The following is a 20,929-nucleotide window of genomic DNA, read 5'->3' as shown; positions in this document are numbered from 1 at the left end:
ACTTGTATTTGTCTGAGAGCAGTGACCCCAGACCCCGGGGCGTGCCCGTCCGTGGCCGGAGCAGGAGCCCCTCGCTCTGCCCCCCAGTCCTGGCGCCGCAGGTTCCGAGGTCCGCGCTCTTAGGGGGTGCGGGCTGCTGGGCGCGGGCCCACGTGTGGCTATGCGGTATCTCTCCGTGCTTTTCTCCGCAATAGTTCAGACTTTGCGGTCACATTTTAGCAGTGTGGCTTCGCTAGGCTGTATCTTTCTGGGGTAGTTTTCTAGCCAACCTCATGATTTTGATAGAGTGTTTTACTCTCACGTGGTACCTCTGGCAGTCTCCGCTCAGGGCCCAAGAATGACTCCACCACACGTAAAGGTAATAAAGTTAACTGCCAGATCAAAAAGGATCGGCATAACCTGGTTTCAACACTAAATGGTATTCCATGGCTCGTTAACATCAGAAGAGTTTGCCTCGTGCTTCAGGTCATTGGTGTAAGCTGCTTGGAACAGGCAGCTCTTTTCCTGTAACTACTTAAAAGATTCACGCACAGGGAACACAGTATAGACAGCGGCAGGCGGTGTTACCACTTCAACATGTCATATGACAGCTTTTACATATTACAAGGAAATTCCTTGGTGGGTCCTCCAGGGCTTTTTTTTTTTTTTTTTTTAATTTCTTCGTTTTCTTCCCTAGTTGATCTCTATATGCAGTCCCAGACATTTCCCACTCTTCTTACGGTTCCAATTATCTGAGCAAACAGGCCTGCCTGTCATCAACTCAAGTAGCTCCCTTCCAATCTGGCAGAATTTCCTAGAGTGCCTCTCTCCAACTTGACTTCTTTCTTATTTCTGGGGATGAAGAACCTTTCTCTTGCCATAAGTTTTCTTGAATTAGTCCCTTTCGGGAATGGATTCCATCTTGTTAACTTCAAGTTGTATCTATCCACATACAGGGGTGAGCAAAAGTAGGTTTACAGTGGTGAGCACATGAAACAGTTTGTTCTTGTATTATTAAGTACTAGTGGCCCGGTGCACAAAATTCCTTGGGGGGGGGGGTTATCCCTCAGCTGAGTCTGCACTCTCTCCAATCTGGGACCCCTCGGGGGATGTCCGACTGCCGGCACTCCTCTTGGAATCCGGGACCGCTGGCTCCTAACCACTCACCTGCCTGCCTGATCACTCCTAACCACTCTGCCCGCTGGCCTGCTCATCCCCAACTGTTAATTAGCATATTACCCTTTTATTAGTATAGATTGTATTATTTATTTGTATTACAACTGTAAGCCTACTTTTGCCCACCCCTGTATGCAAAACAAACCTTATTTCCCTTGACCTGCTGCCTTTTATTTACGGTTCCATTCATTTCTCCTCTTCTCCACAACTTCTTGGTAGAAAACTTTACATTTGCTCTCTCATCTTCCCCTCATTGTCCAATCTGTTGTGGTGTGGCTTCCACTATTTCCACTTTATTAACTGCCATCCAAGGACCAAAGACAAAAGCTGCTACTTCTTCAGCTACTTATTTGATATTGATTTTTCACTCCCTTGGAACTCTCTTCTCACTTGCTCCTGTGCCTTCTTGTTTTCTTCTTTCATGTGCTTGCCCTGGCTTCTTCATTTGTCTTCTTCTGGCATGTCTTTTCCTCACCTGCCCCCCAAGTTTAGGTGTTCTCCAAAGCCCTTATTTCTCAGACATAAATGCAGGTCCATACATTCTCTTCCTTAGTGGTTTCAACCAAATGCTGACATTTCAGGTGTCACCTATGTTTCAATGATCACCAGCTGAGCTCTCTCTCCTTAGTTACAGACTCAGATTTCCAACTTCCCATTTAGTTCCTCAGGAATCTCGAACTGAATATGACAGGAAACAAGCCCATGGTCATCTCCTCATTCCCTCAATCTACTTTTTCTCCATTGTTCCCTCTCATACTGAAAGCACCAGTCACCTTCTACTCTTCCCTCTTGGTCATCCCTTCCCTCTAACTGGCCAGGAGGCTCTGTTGAATTTACTCTGCAATGTCTCATATATGACTCTTCCTGTACATGTCTACTGCCTGTAACCAGTTCTTCCTCACTTCTCTTTGGGATGGCAAGCATCGCTGTCCTAGCTGCAATGCTTACCTTCAAGCCCATCCTTCATGCTGCTCTCAGAATAATTATCCTAAATACACCTGATCCTGTCACTCTCCTACCCAGAGGCTTCTGCTTGCCCTTGGAATAAAGTCGGGATGCGTAATTTTAACCTGGGACTTCAACCTCCAGCCTGCCTTTCAAGCCCTGCCCCCCGAGTCTAGTACGGTGGATTTCCACCCTGGCTGTGCTTTAGTACTACCTGGGAAGCAATATCTGGGGATGAGACCTGGGTATTGGCATTTTAAAGAGCTCTCCCTAAAGTATTTTTTTTTAATCCTCACTTGAGGATATGTTCATTGATTTTGAGAGAGAGGGAAACATTAATGTGAGAGAAACATTGATAGGTTGCCTCCCATACAGGATGGAACCCACAACCTAGTTATTTGCCCTGACCAGGAATTGAACCGCAATCACTTTGGTGTATGGGACAACACTCCAACCAGCTGAGCCTCCTCCTGAAGTCTCAATGTGCAGCTAGGATTGAGAAACCCTGGTAGTACACCTGACTGCTTGCACTATCTTACCTCCGTGGTGCTTCCTGACCTCCACCTGCACATCCTGGGAGGTGGGAGAGCATAGCATTCATGGGAGTGCACTTAGACTGCTCGGAAGCAAAGCCCAGCTCCATCACTTACTGGTTGTGGTTGGATTATGTGCTGGTTCCTCCAAGAATGTTTTCCCGATCTTCTTTGTCAGAATGAATGTTTGCTCCTTTGTGCTCTCGTGACATTGTCTGTTCCTGTTCTAGCACAGGGCTGGCTCATGATGACCTCTCAGTGGATGTCCATGGGACTGAATTAGCGTGGTGTGCGTTGTATTGTCATTATTACTTGCATGCATATTTGTTCCTTACACTGAATTAAAAAACTCCTTGAGGACAAAGGTTATATATCATTCATCTTGATATATTCTACAATGTCCTATACGTAGTAGATACTCAATTGGTTTTTAATTCTTTAGAGAAACTAGCTTTTAAAATGAGTTTTAATATATATTTTATTGATTTTTTACAGAGAGGAAGGGAAAAGGATAGTTAGAAACATCGATGAGAGAGAAACATCAATCAGCTGCCTCCTGCACACCCCCTCCTGGGGATGTGCCCGCAACCAAGGTACATGCCCTCGACCGGAATCGAACCTGGGACCCTTCAGTCCGAAGGCCAACGCTCTATCCACTGAGCCAAACCGGTTAGGGCTTAAATAAGTTTTAGAGAAAGAAACATCAGCTAGGTACCCTTTAGCATTATTTTCAAATATTGCCAAGCATAACGTTCAGTTCAGTTCCCCACCCCATCCCACCCCAATGCTGGCACTAGGTTACATGACTCTCCAGGATCCAGAGCCTCATTTTGAGTGGGGAACTAATGAAGTGATTAATACCCAGGACTTCCAATGCAAATCTCTCTCCTTGCCAAGTCTGCCAACACCGCACACTCACATGTGGAGTCTCTTGCCATGAAGATGTGAATTATACAAACAACCCGCGGGCAGGCCCGGGTGGCAGCTTCCAGCAGCACACACGGGAGGAGACTCAGCACCACCAGGACCTCTGGTACCGTTCCCGCCCCTCCTCCCACTTCCGGAGCAGGCAGGGCTTACGCTGAGAGCTGCAAGAACAGGTCGGGCAGGAAGGCTGCATGCGTCCTATTCAGTTTGTTCATGATGTCTAATGTCTGTCGTCCGCCTCCATCTCCAGGGTGTAAGCTCCCCCAGGAATCCCTTTGTTCACTAGAGTTTGTCAACTACTCCCTAGGACTGGGCCTGACACGAAGAGGCTCTCAGCAAATATGTAATGAGTGGTTGAATTTATCTCGTGTTTCTCCGTCTTTCTCCCCACGAGACAATGATATCACAGTTGTCTGCATTCAGTGGTTCTCAACCTTCTGGCCCTTTAAATACAGTGCCTCCTGTTGTGACCCAACCATAAAATTATTTTCGTTGCTACTTCATCACTGTAATGTTGCTACTGTTATGAATCGCAATGTAAATATCTGATATGCAGGATGTTCTTAGGCGAATGTAATACCTTCAACAATAAAGATTTTAAAAATAGAAGTTTTAAAAAAGAGAAAGGGTGAAGGTGAGGTCTGTGGAATACGAGCTGACACCCTGGACAGAGCCCCTTTTGAAACAACAGTTGCTGTTGGGCACTTCATTATAATTTACATCACTTTTAATTTCTAGTGTTGACAGCTGCCATTTTCTGAAAAGCCGGGATAATTAAATTAAACCGTCACTCCTCACGACAAGGCATCCCAGTCCGAGGCTCCCGCGCTGTCCCAGAGAACGGTCCCCAAATCCCACCCTCTGGGCGGGCTTAGGCCGAGCGCGCCGCCCCTGATTGGTCATCAGACGTGATGGGCATGCGACGCAGCGAAGGAAGAGCTGCGCTCGGAGCTTCCGGAGCGGCGGTTACGCGACGCGGGGGCAGCCGTTGGGGCGGCGGTCGGTGGTCGGTGGTCACCTGTGCCGCCTGCTTCCGGACGGGAAGGCCGGGAGGGTGAGCCCGGCCCGGACGGCCCCTCAGTTCCATGGGCGAGGAATCCGGGGCGTGTTCAAGCGAGGTCCGTGGGAGGCGGGAAGGATGGCGAGCGAGCGGACGGTGTGGGAAGGGACTTGGATGGAAGGGAGTTGTCCCCAGAGGCCTCCGTGGGCATTTGGGACCCCAACTCCCCCGCGCCTTCCTGTTACTGCGCGGCCCGCGCTTTCGGGGACCCGCTCGCATGCCCTGGGGTTCCCTGGGGCTTGGGGGGGCAGGCCAGGGAGAGGTCGCCGCGTCCAGGGTGTGGGGTGGCCTTTCTGCCCCGATTGCGAGTTCTGGTCGAGGATAACGAGTCCCGTCTACTTACTTCTCTGTTTCCCTGGCGTCTGACAGGTTCGAGCATGAACATGGCGGAAGGGGACACCCTGATATCGGTGGATTATGAGGTGTTTGGGAAGGTGCAAGGGGTGTTTTTCCGCAAGTACACGCAGGTGTGTGGTCCTCGGGCTTGGGGACTGGACCCGGGCCGTGGGGGGCGCGTCCCGGCGAAGGGGAAGGGCAGTGGGAGGAGCTGGCTGCTCGGGAGCCGCTGGCAAAGGGGGTTGCAGAGCAGTGGGTGTGATAACAAATGGCAGGTTTATCTGCTGTTACTATTGTTATTTTTTAATCCTCACCCGAGGATATTTTCCCATTAATTTTTAGACTGAGTGGAAGAGAGAGGGACAGAGAGAAATATCCATGTGAGAGAAACACATGGATGGTTGGCTTCTGTGCACACCCCGACCAGGGCCCGGGCCAGGGAGGAGCCTGCAACCCTGGTACCTGCCCTTGACCAGAATGGAACCGGGACCCTTGGGCCCGCAGGCCCATGGCCAAACCGCCCAGGGCAGTCTGCTGCTGTTATTTTTCTAACTGTGGGACTTGAGTACCTCCTAGACACATACTAATGAGCTTCTCTCTTCCCAAGGGGATTGGAGGGCTTCCCCAGTTCTCCCTGTTTTGGCATCATCAGACCAATCACAATTTGCACAGGAAAGCTAGCGTTAATCAGGGAGATGGCATTTAGATGAACGCATGACATTTATGTAACTTACTAGAGGCCCTAGGCACGAAATTCGTGCAAGAGCCTACTCGGCCATTCGGTCAATTTGCATATTACACGTTTATTATTGTAGGTGTAACAGCATCTTCTGTAGCTGCTGCATTTTCTTCAGACCTCTTTGACTCCTTCAACCTTTCCCCATTCTCTCAATTAATTTGTACTCATTTTGTCTTTGAAAAAAGAATTATCTTTTCTAGCTGAAGCTTTTCTAATGAAAACACTTAACCCATTCAAGGATAAGTAATGGTAACACTGAACATGGAGCCTGGTATTCCTCCGAGAGTACTAGGGAGTAATTGAGGGGAGGAGCAAACTACTGACAGCCGCTACCTCTGCCTTAATGTCATTAATCTTCCCTTAACATGCAGACAGAAATGCAATCTCAATTTCCCTTCTGTCTTCTGTAGGGGTTATCGGGCTCTTGCCTGCCCAGTGTATCTCCAGCCCCCAAAGATAATGAGTTAAGACTGCAGAACTTTCCAAGTGTCACATTCCCTGGACTGTAGTACTTAAAATTCATCCCGAATCTCTGAAATATGAATGTTACATGCCACTACCTCTTTCCCCAATTACTTGCAAATCATTTCCTCCTGTTTCACACTCATAGAAGTACCTGTTGAAAAAAGTTATTGAAAATCATAGCCAAAGAGCTATGTTCTGTTAGCTTTGCTACCATTTGTGCAGGGTAAATTCCTGTGATATAGTAAGTGGAGGGGACAGCTTCGAAGGTTAATTAAAGTTATTGAGGGAAAAGGACCAGAGAGTAATATAGCTCATTTTTCTCTACTGCTATCCCCACCCCCCCAATTTAGAGACAATAAAAGAATGCAGAAAAATCAATATTGATTTGGAGAACTTTACAGAAAATGCCATCTTTTCCCTGCTTAAACTTGTAGCTTATTCTTTATTACTTATAATTACTATATATATATATATATATATATATTCATTTTAACAGTTTTGTTTTGCTACAGTCTGTTTGCATGTTGATATAATCTAGCCTCTTAATTAAATTCCATCACTCCTAGAATGATAATGCTTGAAGGAACTTTTTTGAAGTTGAAATATAATTCACATCCATAAAACTCACCTTTTTAAAATGTATAAGTGAGTGGGTTTTAGTATATTTACAAAATTGTACATTAATTCCAGAACATTTCATCACCCCCATAAGAAACCACATATCCATTAGCACTCACCCCTCATCCCTCCAGCCCCTGGCAGTCACTAACCTCATTTCTGTCCCTGTGGATTTGTCTATTCTGGACATTTAATGTCAATGGAATCACACACTATGTGGCCTTTTGTGTTGGGAAGACAGGGGTTGGGAACATCTGGCCCATGGGCCGTGTAAGGCCAGAGAAGTCATTTGGTCAGGCCCTGTTAAGGCTTTGGGGGGGATTTAATTAAATGTTTGACCAAATATAGCAGGCTAATTTTTTAGTTGATAATTTTGTTTGGCCCTTGGCAGAAAAAAGTTTCCCCAACCTTGACTTAATACAATATTTTCAAGGATTATTCATATTATAGCATATTAGTACTTAATCTTTTTTATGGCTGAATAATATTCCATGTATGGATATATACCACATTTTATATATCCATTCATCAACTGATGGGCATTTAGGTTACTTTCACTTTTTGGCTATTATGAATGATGATGCTGTGAACATTTATGCACTTTTATGTAAACATTGTTTTCAATTCCCTTGGGTATATATGCTAAGGAGTAGCTTGCTGGATCACATAGTAACTCCAGTATAACTTTGTGAGGAAGAGCAAAACTATTTTCCAAAGCAGCTGTATCATTTTACATTTTGCAGTCTCATGATCAATGAGAATTTCAGTTTTTCCAAATCTTTGCCAACATACTGTCTTTTTTATTAGAGCCATCCTAGTGTGTGTGAAGTGGATTCTCATTGTGGTTTTTTTGTTTTGTTTTGAGACACCAATGACTTTAAAAGGATTGAAGTCATACAAAGCATGTTCTCTGACCACAATGGAATTACACTACAAATCAATAACAGAAATAACTGGAAAAATCTCCAAATATATGGAAATTACATAATACACTTTTTGTTTTTTGTTAATCCTCACCCAAAGGTATTTTTTCCTTTGATTTTTAGAGAGGGTAGAAGGAAGAGAGGAAGGAAGGAAGGAAAGAAGGAAGGGAGGGAGGGAAGGAGGGAGGGAGGGAGGGGGGGAGAGAGAGAGAGAGAGAGAGAGAGAGGGGAAGAGAAAGAGAAAGAAACATCTATCAGTTACCTCTTGTATAAACCTCAACTTGGGATTGAACCCACAACTTTTTGGTGTACAGGATGACCCTCCAACCAACTGAGCTACCCAGCCAGGGCCCTTTGCCCATTTTTAACTAAGTTATTTGTCTTATTGATTTGTAAAAATATTCGTATATTTTGGCTATTAGTCTCTTAAATTATTTGCAAATATTTCTCCTGAGGTTTTCTTTTCACTTTCTTGATGAAAACTTTGAAGCACAAATATTTTTAATATTGATGAAGTCTAATTTATTTTTCTTTTCTTGCTGTGACTTTAGTTTTATATCTAAGTTGGAATATAATTCTTTGCCTAATCTAAGGTAATGAAAGAAGGTTCATGCTTATGTTTTCTTCTAAAAGTTTCTTCTAAGAGTTTTATAGTTTAATCTCTTACCTTTAGGTCTTTGATCCAGTTTCAGTTATTTTTTTTAAATATATTTTTATTAATTTTAGAGAGGAAGGGAGAGGGAGAGAGAGAGAGAAACATCAATGATGAGAAAGAAACATTGATTGGCTGCCTCCTGCACGCCCACTTGGGGATCGAGCCCTAAGTCCAGGCTAGACCGGGAATTGAACCATGACTTCCTGGTTCATAGGTCCACGCTCAACCACTGAGCCACGCGGGACAGGCTAGTTTCAGTTAATTTTTTATGTGCGTTGAGGTAAGGAGTCCAGCTATATGCTTTTACACGTGACTATCAGTTGTCCCAGCACCTTTTGTCAAAAAGACTAAAATTTCTCCCACTGAATTGTCATGTTACTATTGTCAAAAATCAATTGACCTAAATGTAAGGGCTTATTTCCGGACTCCAGTTATATTCCATTGATCTATATGTCTATCCTTATGCCAGTACTGTACTATCTATCTACTGATTACTGTAGCTTTGTAGTAAATTTTGAAATCAGGATATTTGAGTCCTTCAGCTTTATTCTTTTTTTTTTTTTAATATATTTTATTGATTTTTTACAGAGAGGAAGGGAGAGAGATAGAGAGTTAGAAACATCGATGAGAGAGAAACATCGATCAGCTGCCTCCTGCACATCTCCCACTGGGGATGTGCCTGCAACCCAGGTACATGCCCTTGACCGGAATCGAACCTGGGCCCTTTCAGTCCGCAGGCCGACGCTCTATCCACTGAGCCAAACCGGTTTCGGCCTTCAGCTTTATTCTTTATAAAGATTATATTTAGCTATTCTGGGTCCCTTATGTTTCCATGAGAATTTTAGAATCAGTTTGTCGATTTCTGCTATGAAGGCAGCTGGGATTTTGATAAATATGGCATAGCATTTGTAGATCAATTTTGGGAGTATTGTCATCTTAATAATATTGTCTTCTAGTCTATGAACATAGGATGTCCATCCATTTATTTAGACCTTCCTTAATTTCTTTCAACAATGTTTTGTACTTTTCCATATGTATTCCAGTTCTTTCATTAAATTTATAATTTTATTATTTTGATGTTATTATAAATGGAATTGTTTCCTTAATTTCATTTTCATTATTGCAAGTATATAGAAATAGAGTTGATTTTTGTATAGTGACCTTGTATCCTGCCACCTTATAAACTTGATTAGTTCTAGTGTGTGTGTGTGCGTGCAAGCGCGCATGTGTGCATTCCTTAGGATTTTCTGCATACAAGGAATGTCATCTGTGAGTGGAGGTAATTTTACTCCTTTCTTCCCACTATTAATGCATTCTTTCTTTTCCACTGCCCTGGCTAGAACCTCCAGTTTAATGTTGAATAGAAGTGGCAAGAGCAGACATCCTTGTCTTGTTCCTGATCATTGGGCAAAAGCTTTCAGTCTTTAACCATTAGGTCTATTAGCTGTGGGTTTTTCACAGATGCCTTTTATCAGGTTAAGGAATTCCCTTCTATTCCTAGTTTGTTGAGTGTTTTTATCTCAAAAAACGTTGGATTTGATCAATGCTTTTTCTTCATTTATTGAAGATGAATGATCATCTGGTTTCTGTTTTATTTATTAACTAGAGGCCCAGTACATGAATTCATGCACCAGTGGGGTCCCTCGGCCTGGCTTGCAGGATCAGGCCAAAGCCAGCTCTCCGACATCCCCCGAGGGGTCCTGGCTTGTGAGAGGGTGCAGGCCAGGCTGAGGGACCTCAATGTTGCACGATTGGGGCCAGGGAGGGACCATGGGAGGGCTCCAGGGCGTGTCCAGCCCATCTCACCCAGTCCCAATGGGCTGGACCCCAGTAGCAAGCTAAACTACTGGTCAGAGTGTCTGCCCCCTGGTGGTTAGTGCACGTCATAGCAAGCAGTTGAGCGGCCTTAGTATATCATTAGCATATTACGCTTTGATTGGTTGAATGGCCAATCGGTTGACCAGACACTTAGCATATTAGGCTTTTATTATATAGGAGGATGCGGTGTTTTATTTATTAATGTGATGTATTGATTTTTATATGCTGGCCTAACCTTTACTAGTATCAAGTCAGTTGGATGTGGAATCTTCCTCAAAATCTATTTTCCACATATTTGGTTTTTTAAAAATATATTTTTATTGATTTCATAGATGAAGGGAGAGGGAGAGAGGTAGAAACATCAATGATGGGAGAGAATCATTGACTGGCTGCCTCCAGCATTGGGGATCAAGCCTGCAACCTGGGCATGTGCCCTGACCAGGAACTGAAGTGTGAGCTCCTAGTTCATAGGTCGATACTCAACCACTGAGTCATGCTGGCTGGGCTCCACGTGTTTTTATGTCACCATCTTCTGCACTTAAAGCATGCTATGGGTATCCTATTTTTCTTCATTCCTTAATTTCTTCTGTATCCCTTAAATTGGTATTTATTTGACTGCAATTTATTTTGTTTATTATGCATTATATCTTTACTTTGAACATATGATTTATTGGCTATTTCAGTTCCTCATCAAACATGGTTTTGCTATGCATAACATTTTCTTTGGCCAACTCCAGCAATTTCCCACATTTACTAGGTCACTACTCTGGCATAAAATCATGTTAACTCCATTTTCTTTTGTAATCCAATCCCTTCTATTTAGATGTATTACTTTAACAATCCTATATAATAATAATAAAAGGCTATACACATTGACTGAACGCAGAATGACCAGTTGCTATGATGCGCACTGGCCACCAGGGAGCAGACACTCAATGCAGGAGCTGCCCCCTGGTGGTCAGTGCACTTCCATATGGGGAGTGCCACTCAGCCAGAAGCTGGCTCATGGCTGGCCAGAGCAGTGGTGGTGGCAGGAGCCTCTCCCACCTCTGTGGCAGCACTAAGAATGTCCAACTAATGGTTTAGACCTCCCTTGGGGGCCTAAGCCTTTAGTTGGACATCCCCTGAGGGATCCCTGGCTGCCAGAAGGATGTCTGACTGCAAGCTTAGGCCTGGTCTTCTGGGGAGTGGGCCTAAGTCGACGGATGGACATCCCCCAAGGGGTCCTGGACTGTGAATGGGCGCAGGCTAGGCTGAGGGACCCCCCCTTCCCGAGTGCACAAATTTTTGTGCACCAGGCCTCTAGTAATTTTTATAATATCCTTACTTGGAAATTTTACAAAAATAAAATTACCTCTAAGCACTGGTATACCTTTCTAAATATTTGGCAATTCCACAGTTTAATGACTAAAAGGAAAAACACTAGAAAGGATAAGAAAAGAGCAACTACAATGATTAGATGGTCTTCATAAGCTTATTCAGTTTAGAAGAAAAGAAAGTAAAGTGCGAAACCTAACAGTTATGAAACTTTGTTTTTCAGAGGCTGATTACCAGTTGCCCTTCCTTCTCTAGGAGGATGATAGAAAGTGGGCTTTGGATGCAACATAAAGACAGTTTGTTAGACAGTTTCTCTAAAGGGAGAACAATGGGATGAGTTGCCCAGGAAATTGTGAAATACTCTCTAATGATCTTTAAAGATATAAAAGACACTTACTCATCTGGATTTGTTTAGGTGTGGTCCTGATTAAAGACAAAGAGAAGGATCAGATAAACTTGATGCTTTTTCTACTTAATATACCCAAGAGATTCTTGATTAGGAGAAGGGAAAATGTATAAGATACATACAGCCCAGCATCCTAACAATAATTAGCCTTAGGGAATCATTTTGAAAGCATCTGATTTTGTCTTGAGTCATTAATATTACATAGTGAAAAATTCTGGCTTGGTTTTATAGGGTAGAGGAAGGAAATGAAGTGAAGTGGCCAACATTTCATGTTAAAATCAGCAATGAGATTCTTGTTCTGTTTTGACTGTTCTGGACAATATCAAATTAGTTTCAGTGGCTTGATATTAGACCAAGATTCTGGCAAAGATTGTAGTCTCACTTTGTTTTGTTTAATCTCACTGGATTTCTCTTATTTTTTTTCTTTCCCTTAGGCTGAGAGTAAAAGGCTGGGATTGGTAGGCTGGGTCCAGAACACAGACCAGGGCACAGTGCAAGGACAATTGCAAGGTCCCATCTCCAAAGTGCGTCATATGCAGGAATGGCTTGAGACAAAAGGAAGTCCCAAATCGCACATCGACAGAGCAAACTTCAACAATGAGAAAGTCATCTTAAAGTTGGATTACTCAGATTTCCAAATTGTAAAATAATGCCCTGATTTCAAATTTTCTAAGAGAAACTCAGAGGTTTTGCTTTTCTTGTTAATATAGAATTATTCTGAGTAATATTAGAATTTTTCAGTAAGTTATTTTAGTTTCAGATACCTGAATGTTACTGTATATAATATGTATGATGGAAGGAATGATTACAACTGTACACAATTCTAATAAAAACACATCAGAACCATCTGTAGGGCGAAATTCATTTTGGGCAAAATAAGAGATATTTACTCAGTAAACATCTGTGGGAAGATAATTTCGAGGTAATTTAAAGAGGTCTGAAAGAAAAAGCAGGTACTCTGATTCATTTCTTTGAATGGTTTCCATGAAGTTTTCTTCAGGAAGTTGCACACCTATTAAGAACAAATCCCACAAGTTCAACTTGTTAGCTGCTCAAATGATGTTTTGGACTAATTACTTTTAATTTTATTGAGTTTCTGTCATTTTCTCTGGGTATGGAATTCACAAAAAGCAGTTGGTGTGGGTTAAATTATGTGCCTCCTCCCAATTCATATGTTGAAGTCTTAACACCTAGTACCTCAGAATGTGACTGTATTTGGAGATAGGGTCTTTTGAGAGGTAACTTTGAATGAAGTTAAATGAAGTCATGAGAGTGGGCCCTAATGTAGTATGTCCTCATAAGAAGAGGAAATTTGGACACATGTACAGCACAGAGGAAAGGACATGTGAAGACGGAGAAACCAGCCATCTACAAAACAAGGATAGAGTCCCCAGAAGAAATCTGCCATGTCTCACAGCCCGATCACAGACTTCTAGCCTCCAGAACAGTGACAAAATACCTAGTTTAAGCCACCCAGTCTGTGGTGGTTTATTATGACAAACTGATAGAAGCAATACTCAGGATTTTGCTTCATTAGCCCTAGAAATCTCCTGCTTGGCTTGGTCAACCATTAAGCAGGTATACATGGAATGCTTACTGGGTTTGGCAAATTTGTCACAAATTCTAAATTTTAAAAATATAAGGTTTCACTCAGCCAGAGTGGCTCAGTGGTTGAGCATTAACCCATGAAGTCACCGGTTTGATTCCCTGTCAGGGCACATGCCCGGTTGTGGACTTGTCCCTAGTAGGGGGCTTACAGGAGGCAGCCTATCGGTGATTCTCATCATCGATGTTTCCCTCTCCCTTTCTCTCTAAAAAAACAAAAACATTTTAAAAAAATGAATAATGTTTCAATGAAAATTAGAGTAAAAGCTGGTTAATGATTCCCAAAACACCTATTTTCACCGTGTTCCACTCTCTTCTGTTAGCAAAGAAGTTGTGGTGTATTAGGAAAACACCCAAAAAAGGCAATGGAGTCTAGGTATCCTCGTCCGTAAATTTAGAATTTAGTTTCTCAGTCTTACCAGCTCTTAAACGCTTTAATCTGATAAGATGGAAGGCTGTGGATTTATTCATTCACTGAGTGCCTAACATAAGTCAGGCACTGTTCTAGGCCATGGGGATACAGCCATAAAATAGACAAAATCCTTACCTTCATATGGCTTTCATTCTAGTGAGAGAAGACAATGAGCAAATAATATATTGAATTAAATGGTAGTGCGTGCAAAGGAGAAACGGAAAAGAGGAAACAAAGGACAAAAGTAAAAATTAATATAAGTAGTTTTTCATGCCACGCTAAAAGGGGATAAGGATTGGGAATTCAGGAATTCCAGTGTGAAAAGGCCTGGGGACTCGTTGCGTGCGCGTGCGCACTGTCTCGGAGGACAGGGACTTCGGCGAATCTCCGAAGCGCATGCTCCCGACTCGCGCGTGCACGAGCCTCGCGAGCCGAGGAGGCACAGCCGGCGTCCGAGGCGGTTGGTATCTCGAGTTGGTAGAGGTGACTGGAGGTGACTTGGGGGAAAGCGCGCGGCGAAAGGATGATTCCGGGAGCTCGTCTAACACCAGAAGGGTCGTGACCCCGCTGCGGGCCAGCTTCCCGGAGCCGGGGGCGGGGCGGGGGCGGAGGCTGAGCCTGGAGGGGAGGGGCCTGCGGCCGCGGCCCCGCCCCTCAGAGCTTTGCGTTGCCGTAGAAATAATCAGATCTGCACTTATAGCTCGGATTTTCCCGGGTTTGAAAATCCAGCCCACCGCCTGAAAGAGGTCTAGACTACGCTGCTCTCTTACCTATGAAGAAGAGCTAGTACCTTTAATTGCACCATAATCTTAAATTTTTCTTTTTTTACTGGGAGGAATTTAAAAAATCCAGGTCAGACAGCTCCCTACCATCATTGTTATTGCCGAGGTAGTTTGTAGCCATTGTAAAGACCAAAAGGGTATTAACACAAAAGGATATTAATAAACGTCTGAAAACTTTATCAAAGTAAAGTAAAATAATTCTGAAAGGCTTATAATGAAAAGGAATTTTACTGCCTTAACCTTTCCCATTCCCAGTCTCTTCCCTTGAGGTTACCTCCACTTAACTATAATAATAATAATTAATAATAATCTCTTAATGCCCATTTCTTCTTCATACAATAATTTGTATTTATTTCATCCTGTTCCTTCACCTTCTTATTACAGTGTCTTAGTATTTTATTATGAGTTTTTTCTAAAAGTCATGGTTATTGTGTAATGTATAAATGTTATGAAACTAGCTTGGAGTTTTGTGTGTGAATAATTTCTAGCTAATGTTAGTGGAATTTGGGCATCTGTTTTTGGTAAAGTGATTAGAATTTTGAACACTATCTTCATGGGTCAACTTCAAATGTGATTATGATTTCACTTCAGGGCATGTGGGATTTAGATGGGGTCAGTGAAAATTATGAAATTATCAGAGCTGCTTTGGATGTTAAGTCCATTGCATCAAACCTGAGCTGTGTGATCTGCCTAGAGATCAGAGCTGTCATTTGTTTTGTTTTGTTTTACAACGTGGTTTAATAAGAAATTCCATTTACGTCAAGTGGTATTTTTTATAATGCCTCAGAAAAATGGGTAATGCTGTTTAACCCCGAAGCTTTCATATGTGTGTGTTTTTGTTTTATTTTTCTCCCAAAGGCCATTATTTACAGCCACAAAAGGAAACCATTGCCTGGCATTCTCACCAGTTTTCTACCTGCCATGATCAAGTGCTTGTCAGCTGAAGTACAAGCCAAATTGCGTTCTGGTTTGGCCATATGCTCCTTAGGCCAATGTGTGGAGGAGCTTGCCCTCAACAGTATTGATGCCGAAGCAAAATGTGTGGCTGTGAGGGTGAACATGGAAATCTTCCAAATCCAAGTGATAGACAATGGATTTGGGATAGGGAGCGATGATGTAGACAAGGTGGGAAATCGTTATTTCACTAGTAAATGCAACTCCGTACAGGACTTGGAGAACCCAAGGTTTTATGGTTTCCGAGGGGAGGCCTTGGCCAGTATAGCTGACATGGCCAGTGCTATGGAAATTTCATCCAAGAAAAATGGGACAATGAAAACTTTTGTGAAACTGTTTCAGAATGGAAAAGCCCTGAATGCCTTTGAAGCTGACTTGACTAGACCAAGTGCTGGGACAACAGTAACAGTATATAACCTGTTTTATCAGTTACCTGTAAGGAGGAGATGCATGGATCCGAGACTGGAGTTTGGGAAGGTTAGGCAGAGGATCGAAGCTCTCTCACTCATGCACCCTTCCATTTCTTTCTCTCTGAGAAATGATGTTTCTGGTTCCATGGTTCTTCAACTCCCTAAAACCAAAGATGTATGTTCCCGATTTTGTCAAATTTATGGACTAAGTAAGTCCCAAAAGTTAAGAGAAATAAATTTTAAATATAAGGAGTTTGAACTTAGTGGCTATATCAGCTCTGAAGCCCATTACAATAAGAATATGCAGTTTTTATTTGTGAACAAAAGGCTAGTTTTAAGGACAAAGTTGCATAAACTCATTGACTTTTTATTAAGGAAAGAAAGTATTATATGCAAGCCAAAAAATGGCTCTGCCAGTAGGCAAATGAATTCAAGTCCTCGGCATCGGTCTCACCCAGAACTCCATGGGATATATGTAATCAATATACAGTGCCAGTTCTGTGAATATGATGTGTGCATGGAGCCAGCAAAAACTCTGATTGAGTTTCAGAACTGGGATACTGTTTTGGTTTGCATTCAAGAAGGAATGAAGATGTTTTTAAAGAAAGAAAAATTATTTGTGGAATTGTCAGGTGAAGATATTAAGGAATTCAGTGAAGATAATGATTTTAGTTTATTTAGCACTACTTTTCAGAAGCATATGTCTTCTAATGAGAAGTGTGACAGAGACAGTTTCCAAGAAGCATGTAATAATATTTTGGATTCCTATGAAATGTTTAATTTGCAATCAAAAGCTGTAAAAAGAAAAGCTACAGAAAACATAAACACACAGAATTCTAGGAATTCAGAAGCGATCAGAAAACAGACAAATGATTCATTTTTGTATACTTATGAATCTGATGGTCCAGGTCATAGTAAAATGACAGAGTCAACTTTACAAAACAAAGATAGCTCTTGCTCAGAATCAAGGGTCTTAGAACAAGAGAGACCTGAAGCGTCAGAATCAGGAGAAAATGAGAAACATAAACAATCTTGCTTGGAACTTAACTCTTTAGAAAATCCATGTGGAACCAATTCAGAAATGCCTGCAAGCCCTTTTCAGACGTTAGATCACTTTGAGGAGAGTGGAGATCTAGAAATACAGAAAGCAAGTACTACTGTTAATGACATGGCTGCTGACATCCTGAAAAAGAACAGAATTCAGAATCAACTAGAGACATTTAAAGGTGCTACTGAAATGGGATGCCAACCTCTGCCTTCTGAGACAACATTACTGAGAGTACATGGTGCTCAGCGGGAGGAAGAGAAAAGAAAAAAAGAACCTAGTAATTGTGGAAGAAATGTTTTTAGTTATGGACAAATTAAACTATGTTCCACTGGCTTTATAACTCATGTGGTACAAAATGAGCAAACTGAAACAGAACATTTATTTAAAAATTGTGTTCGACCTGGTCCTGTGAGTGCCAAAGAAACACTTGGAAATAGAACACGCCATTCAGTTGAGACTCCAAACATCAAAGATTTAACCAGCACTTTACGTACAGAATTTGCTCAATTGTCTAACAAAAAATTGTGCAGAACAAATGTAAGTTCTAGGCTAGAGAACAAACCTATACCAACTTACAAAAATTTTGCTATTTTGCAGGATGGTAGTAAAAAATCACACACAGGTGGCTTATTACTTGACACGTCTTCTTTCTCTTGGTGTAGGCATGTTTCAAAAGTTTCAAATGATAGTAAGAGAAAAGATAAGTTGATTGGTTTATCCAGGCCCATAGCCCCTAAGAAGCTAAGCTTAAATCCACAACTAGGATCTTTAGAGAAGTTTAAGAGACAATATGGGAAGGTTAAAAATCCTCTGAATACAGAAGTGGAGGAAAATAATAATTTTGAAATCACTACCAATCTCAGTCCTCAAGTTGAACCTGACATTCCATGTAGAGACAAAAACCACATAGATAACTCTGGTATGTGTAAAATCACTACTATGAAACATAATGATTCAAATAGTAGTTGTCAACCTATAAGTCACATCCTTCATTCGGGAAACTTTCCATTCTCCAAGGAAGAAGACTGTTTAGAACAACAGATGCCTTGCTCAAGAGAAAGTCCTGTAACTCTAAAGGATCTATGCCATTTGAACAGAAAACCTTTGGATATTGAGAAATCACCTGAGTCACTAGCCTCTAAATTATCCAAAATGAAAGGTTCTGAAAGAGAGACTCCAATAATGGAGATGAGTCATTTTATTGAACGTCCACCATCAGATTCCAGTAGAAAAGACAGTGACTTCTGCAGTGGGTTATCCCTAGATGCTTGTATGTTATTTAAAAATGAGCATAAAAACACAGAGAGTATCATCCTCCCAATGCCGGACTCTGTCTCACAGGATAATTCCTTCAATGAAGATAGTGAAGCATATTCTAACAATACAACAGAGAACTCTGTGATACCAGAAGCAAGTTTGGTGGTTCACTATAATAGCTCTGCACTTAGTAAAGATTCAGATGTTCTTACAGTTTCAGAACAACAGATGGGAAGTCCTAACTCTCCCAGTAGAATGTTAATAAGTCACAAGGACGATTCCACAGCAAACCCAAATGGAACTTGTTTTCAGAGTGAGGAATCTATAGCAACTTGTTCTGAAAATGAAGAGTCAAACACATGTTCTTTGGATTGGCAACAGCATTTTGATGTAGCCCTGGGAAGAATGGTTTACATTAACAAAATAACTGGACTTAGCACGTTCATTGCTCCTACTGAGGACATTCGGGCTGCTTGTACTAAGGACCTGACAACCGTAGCTGTGGATGTCTTACTTGAGAATGGTAAGTATAATATAGTGTTCCTGGCATGAAATGCTTTTGAAGGTTATCTCAGCAGATGGAACATTTTAAACTTTAATTATAAAACATGTTTTATGGTATATGAAGATTCTCTAGGTCCAATACTATTTAAATCTAGAAATACAATGAAAGCCTTACAGAATGGAAGTGTACACATATGTGTCTATGGGTATGTATATGTATAAGAGGGTGAGACAGTTTTGTTTTTGAAATATATTTTATTGATTTTTTTTACAGAGAGGAAGGGAGAGGGATAGAGAGTTAGAAACATCGATAAGAGAGAAACCTCAATTCAGCTGCCTCCTGCACACTCCCTACTGGGGATGTGCCTGCAACCAAGGTACATGCCCTTGACCAGAATCAAACCTGGGACCCTTGAGTCCATAGGCCGACGCACTATACACTGAGCCAAACCGGTTAGGGCAGTTTTTAATGAAATGGTATTAATAGTAGAGAAGGTCCACTATCCTTCTCTAGTCCGCTTGCCCCTCTCTCCCAAACTCAACTCTTCTAGAAATTTAAAGGCACCTGCAATGCCAGTATTGCTCTCTGCAGCTCCCAGGTAAACAGCCAGAAGGATCCTGTCATCACCCTAGGTTTTCAAGTAAAATCTATGGTTCAGTACAATACTATATATATATATATACACATATATATGTTTTATTTATTTATTTATTTTAGAAAATAGGACTTGACCATAAATTTTCTGAAATCTAGGTTAAATAAGTACTTTCATAAATATACTTTTCAAATGTACTCGATTATAATGCATGTGCTAATCCACTTGACCTGTTTATTGTGTAAGTAGCTGTTATCAGGCTTTTAGATCATACCACAGGGCTACATCAGAGCCTAGACTGGGACTCTGAGTTCTCAGGTCTAAGTCAACATTAAAAGTGACGTCGTTTTGGCAGTGTGTTTAGAGCCAGATGTTGGGAGATAGTAAAGCTGACTCCCATCTGGCGATACGCTTGGTTTTGCATCAGGAGGATAAACATTTAGTGTGCATCCGAATTAAAAGTCTTGAATGTTGCAAAAGAACGTAATTACATGAATGTAATCGCAAATTATAATTTATCTTTAGGATTAATCTCTCTGGCAGGTGGCTCTGATTTAAGATTAAATTAGACCTTTATTTTTCAATGGGTTGGGGTTTTTTTTCCTTGTGAAAAAAAGAATCATTGTAGTAACTTTCAAAGTATTAAATAGGAGAAAACCCCTTTCTTTCAGTATGCTCCTGAGACTATCAGGTTGCTCTTAAAGTCACATGTGTTTTTCAATCTATGTAGTTTTATATCCTGATTTATACTGAGTGTTTATTAGAGGTAAACCTAAGGAACTGGCACCTCATCTTCCTGGAATATAACTGCTTCTGATATGGTAATAAAAAATAACTGGGTTACATTAAACTGAGATGGCTGTTGCTAAACAAAGGCAGAAATCTTGGTTGGCTGCCATACTCAACATAAGCATCTGCTCCTGTTAAATAAATCTAGCTGTTTTAAAAAAACACTTCAACCTATTAATTTCTGGATTAGCAAGTCTTTTAATGAACTTTTGAGGGTCATCTTGACCCAGAATTTCATAATGAAAAATAAAGTATTTTGGATACAGAAATGAGTTCCATTAAAAGATAGCTCCAAAGCACCCTCCATTTCTGGAAATGGCTGAGGTATATATAGCAGGAGATTAGGACATTGTTGAACCATACATAAAAACATAAGATGAATTGTTAAGAGGTAAGTTTAATTGTACAGAAGAGAGGATACATAAAGGTAATTTTAAGGAGTTATCTCAAGTCGCCAAACCCTGGCAGTATTTCTCTTTAAAATGTTTTTAACTTTGCCACTTTATTTCAGTTCCTACTTTAATTTTTATCATTCTGAATTAGTCTCTCTCCAGTATTTGTCCAACAGATTTATCTTTTTGCAGTAATAGTTTCATAAGATTTTTTTAAATATATTTTTTATTGATTAAGATATTATATATGTGTCCTTATCCCCACGTTACCCCCTGCCCCCCC

General features: G+C 41.5%; 2 protein-coding genes across 9 annotated transcripts in view; both read left to right on the top strand.

Moving 5' to 3' along the window:
- The first annotated feature begins 4,504 nt into the window (after window positions 1–4,504).
- On the top strand, window positions 4,505–12,745 carry ACYP1 (acylphosphatase 1, erythrocyte (common) type). Of its 2 annotated transcripts, none has more exons than XM_006778792.2 (3): window positions 4,505–4,678; window positions 4,990–5,087; window positions 12,332–12,745. In XM_006778792.2, the coding sequence occupies exons 2-3, from the start codon at window positions 4,998–5,000 to the stop codon at window positions 12,545–12,547; spliced, it is 306 nt and encodes a 101-aa protein (XP_006778855.1). In that variant the 5' UTR covers window positions 4,505–4,678; window positions 4,990–4,997; the 3' UTR covers window positions 12,548–12,745. The 2 variants fall into 2 exon arrangements, with proteins under 2 accessions (XP_006778855.1, XP_006778856.1); XM_006778793.2 differs by having other exon boundaries at window positions 4,506–4,614.
- A 1,593-nt stretch (window positions 12,746–14,338) lies between these two features.
- The window catches only part of MLH3 (mutL homolog 3), a 31,558-nt gene continuing 24,967 nt past the window's right edge, over window positions 14,339–20,929 (top strand). For 6 of the 7 annotated variants that reach the window (XR_001512336.1, XR_001512335.1, XM_006778790.2 and 3 more), the window contains exon 1: window positions 14,347–18,888. Coding sequence is in view for 5 of the 7 variants with exons in the window: in XM_006778790.2 (XP_006778853.1) it covers window positions 15,495–18,888 (3,394 nt within the window). In the remaining 2 variants the exon portion in view is untranslated. Of the gene's footprint in view, window positions 18,889–20,929 lie in introns of all 7 variants that reach the window. The other variant, XM_006778791.2, reaches the window with a different exon arrangement.

Source organism: Myotis davidii, unplaced genomic scaffold, assembly GCF_000327345.1.
Source record: "Myotis davidii unplaced genomic scaffold, ASM32734v1 scaffold309, whole genome shotgun sequence".
NCBI classification, from domain to species: domain Eukaryota; kingdom Metazoa; phylum Chordata; class Mammalia; order Chiroptera; family Vespertilionidae; genus Myotis; species Myotis davidii.
This window is presented reverse-complemented; position numbering and strand designations above follow the sequence as displayed.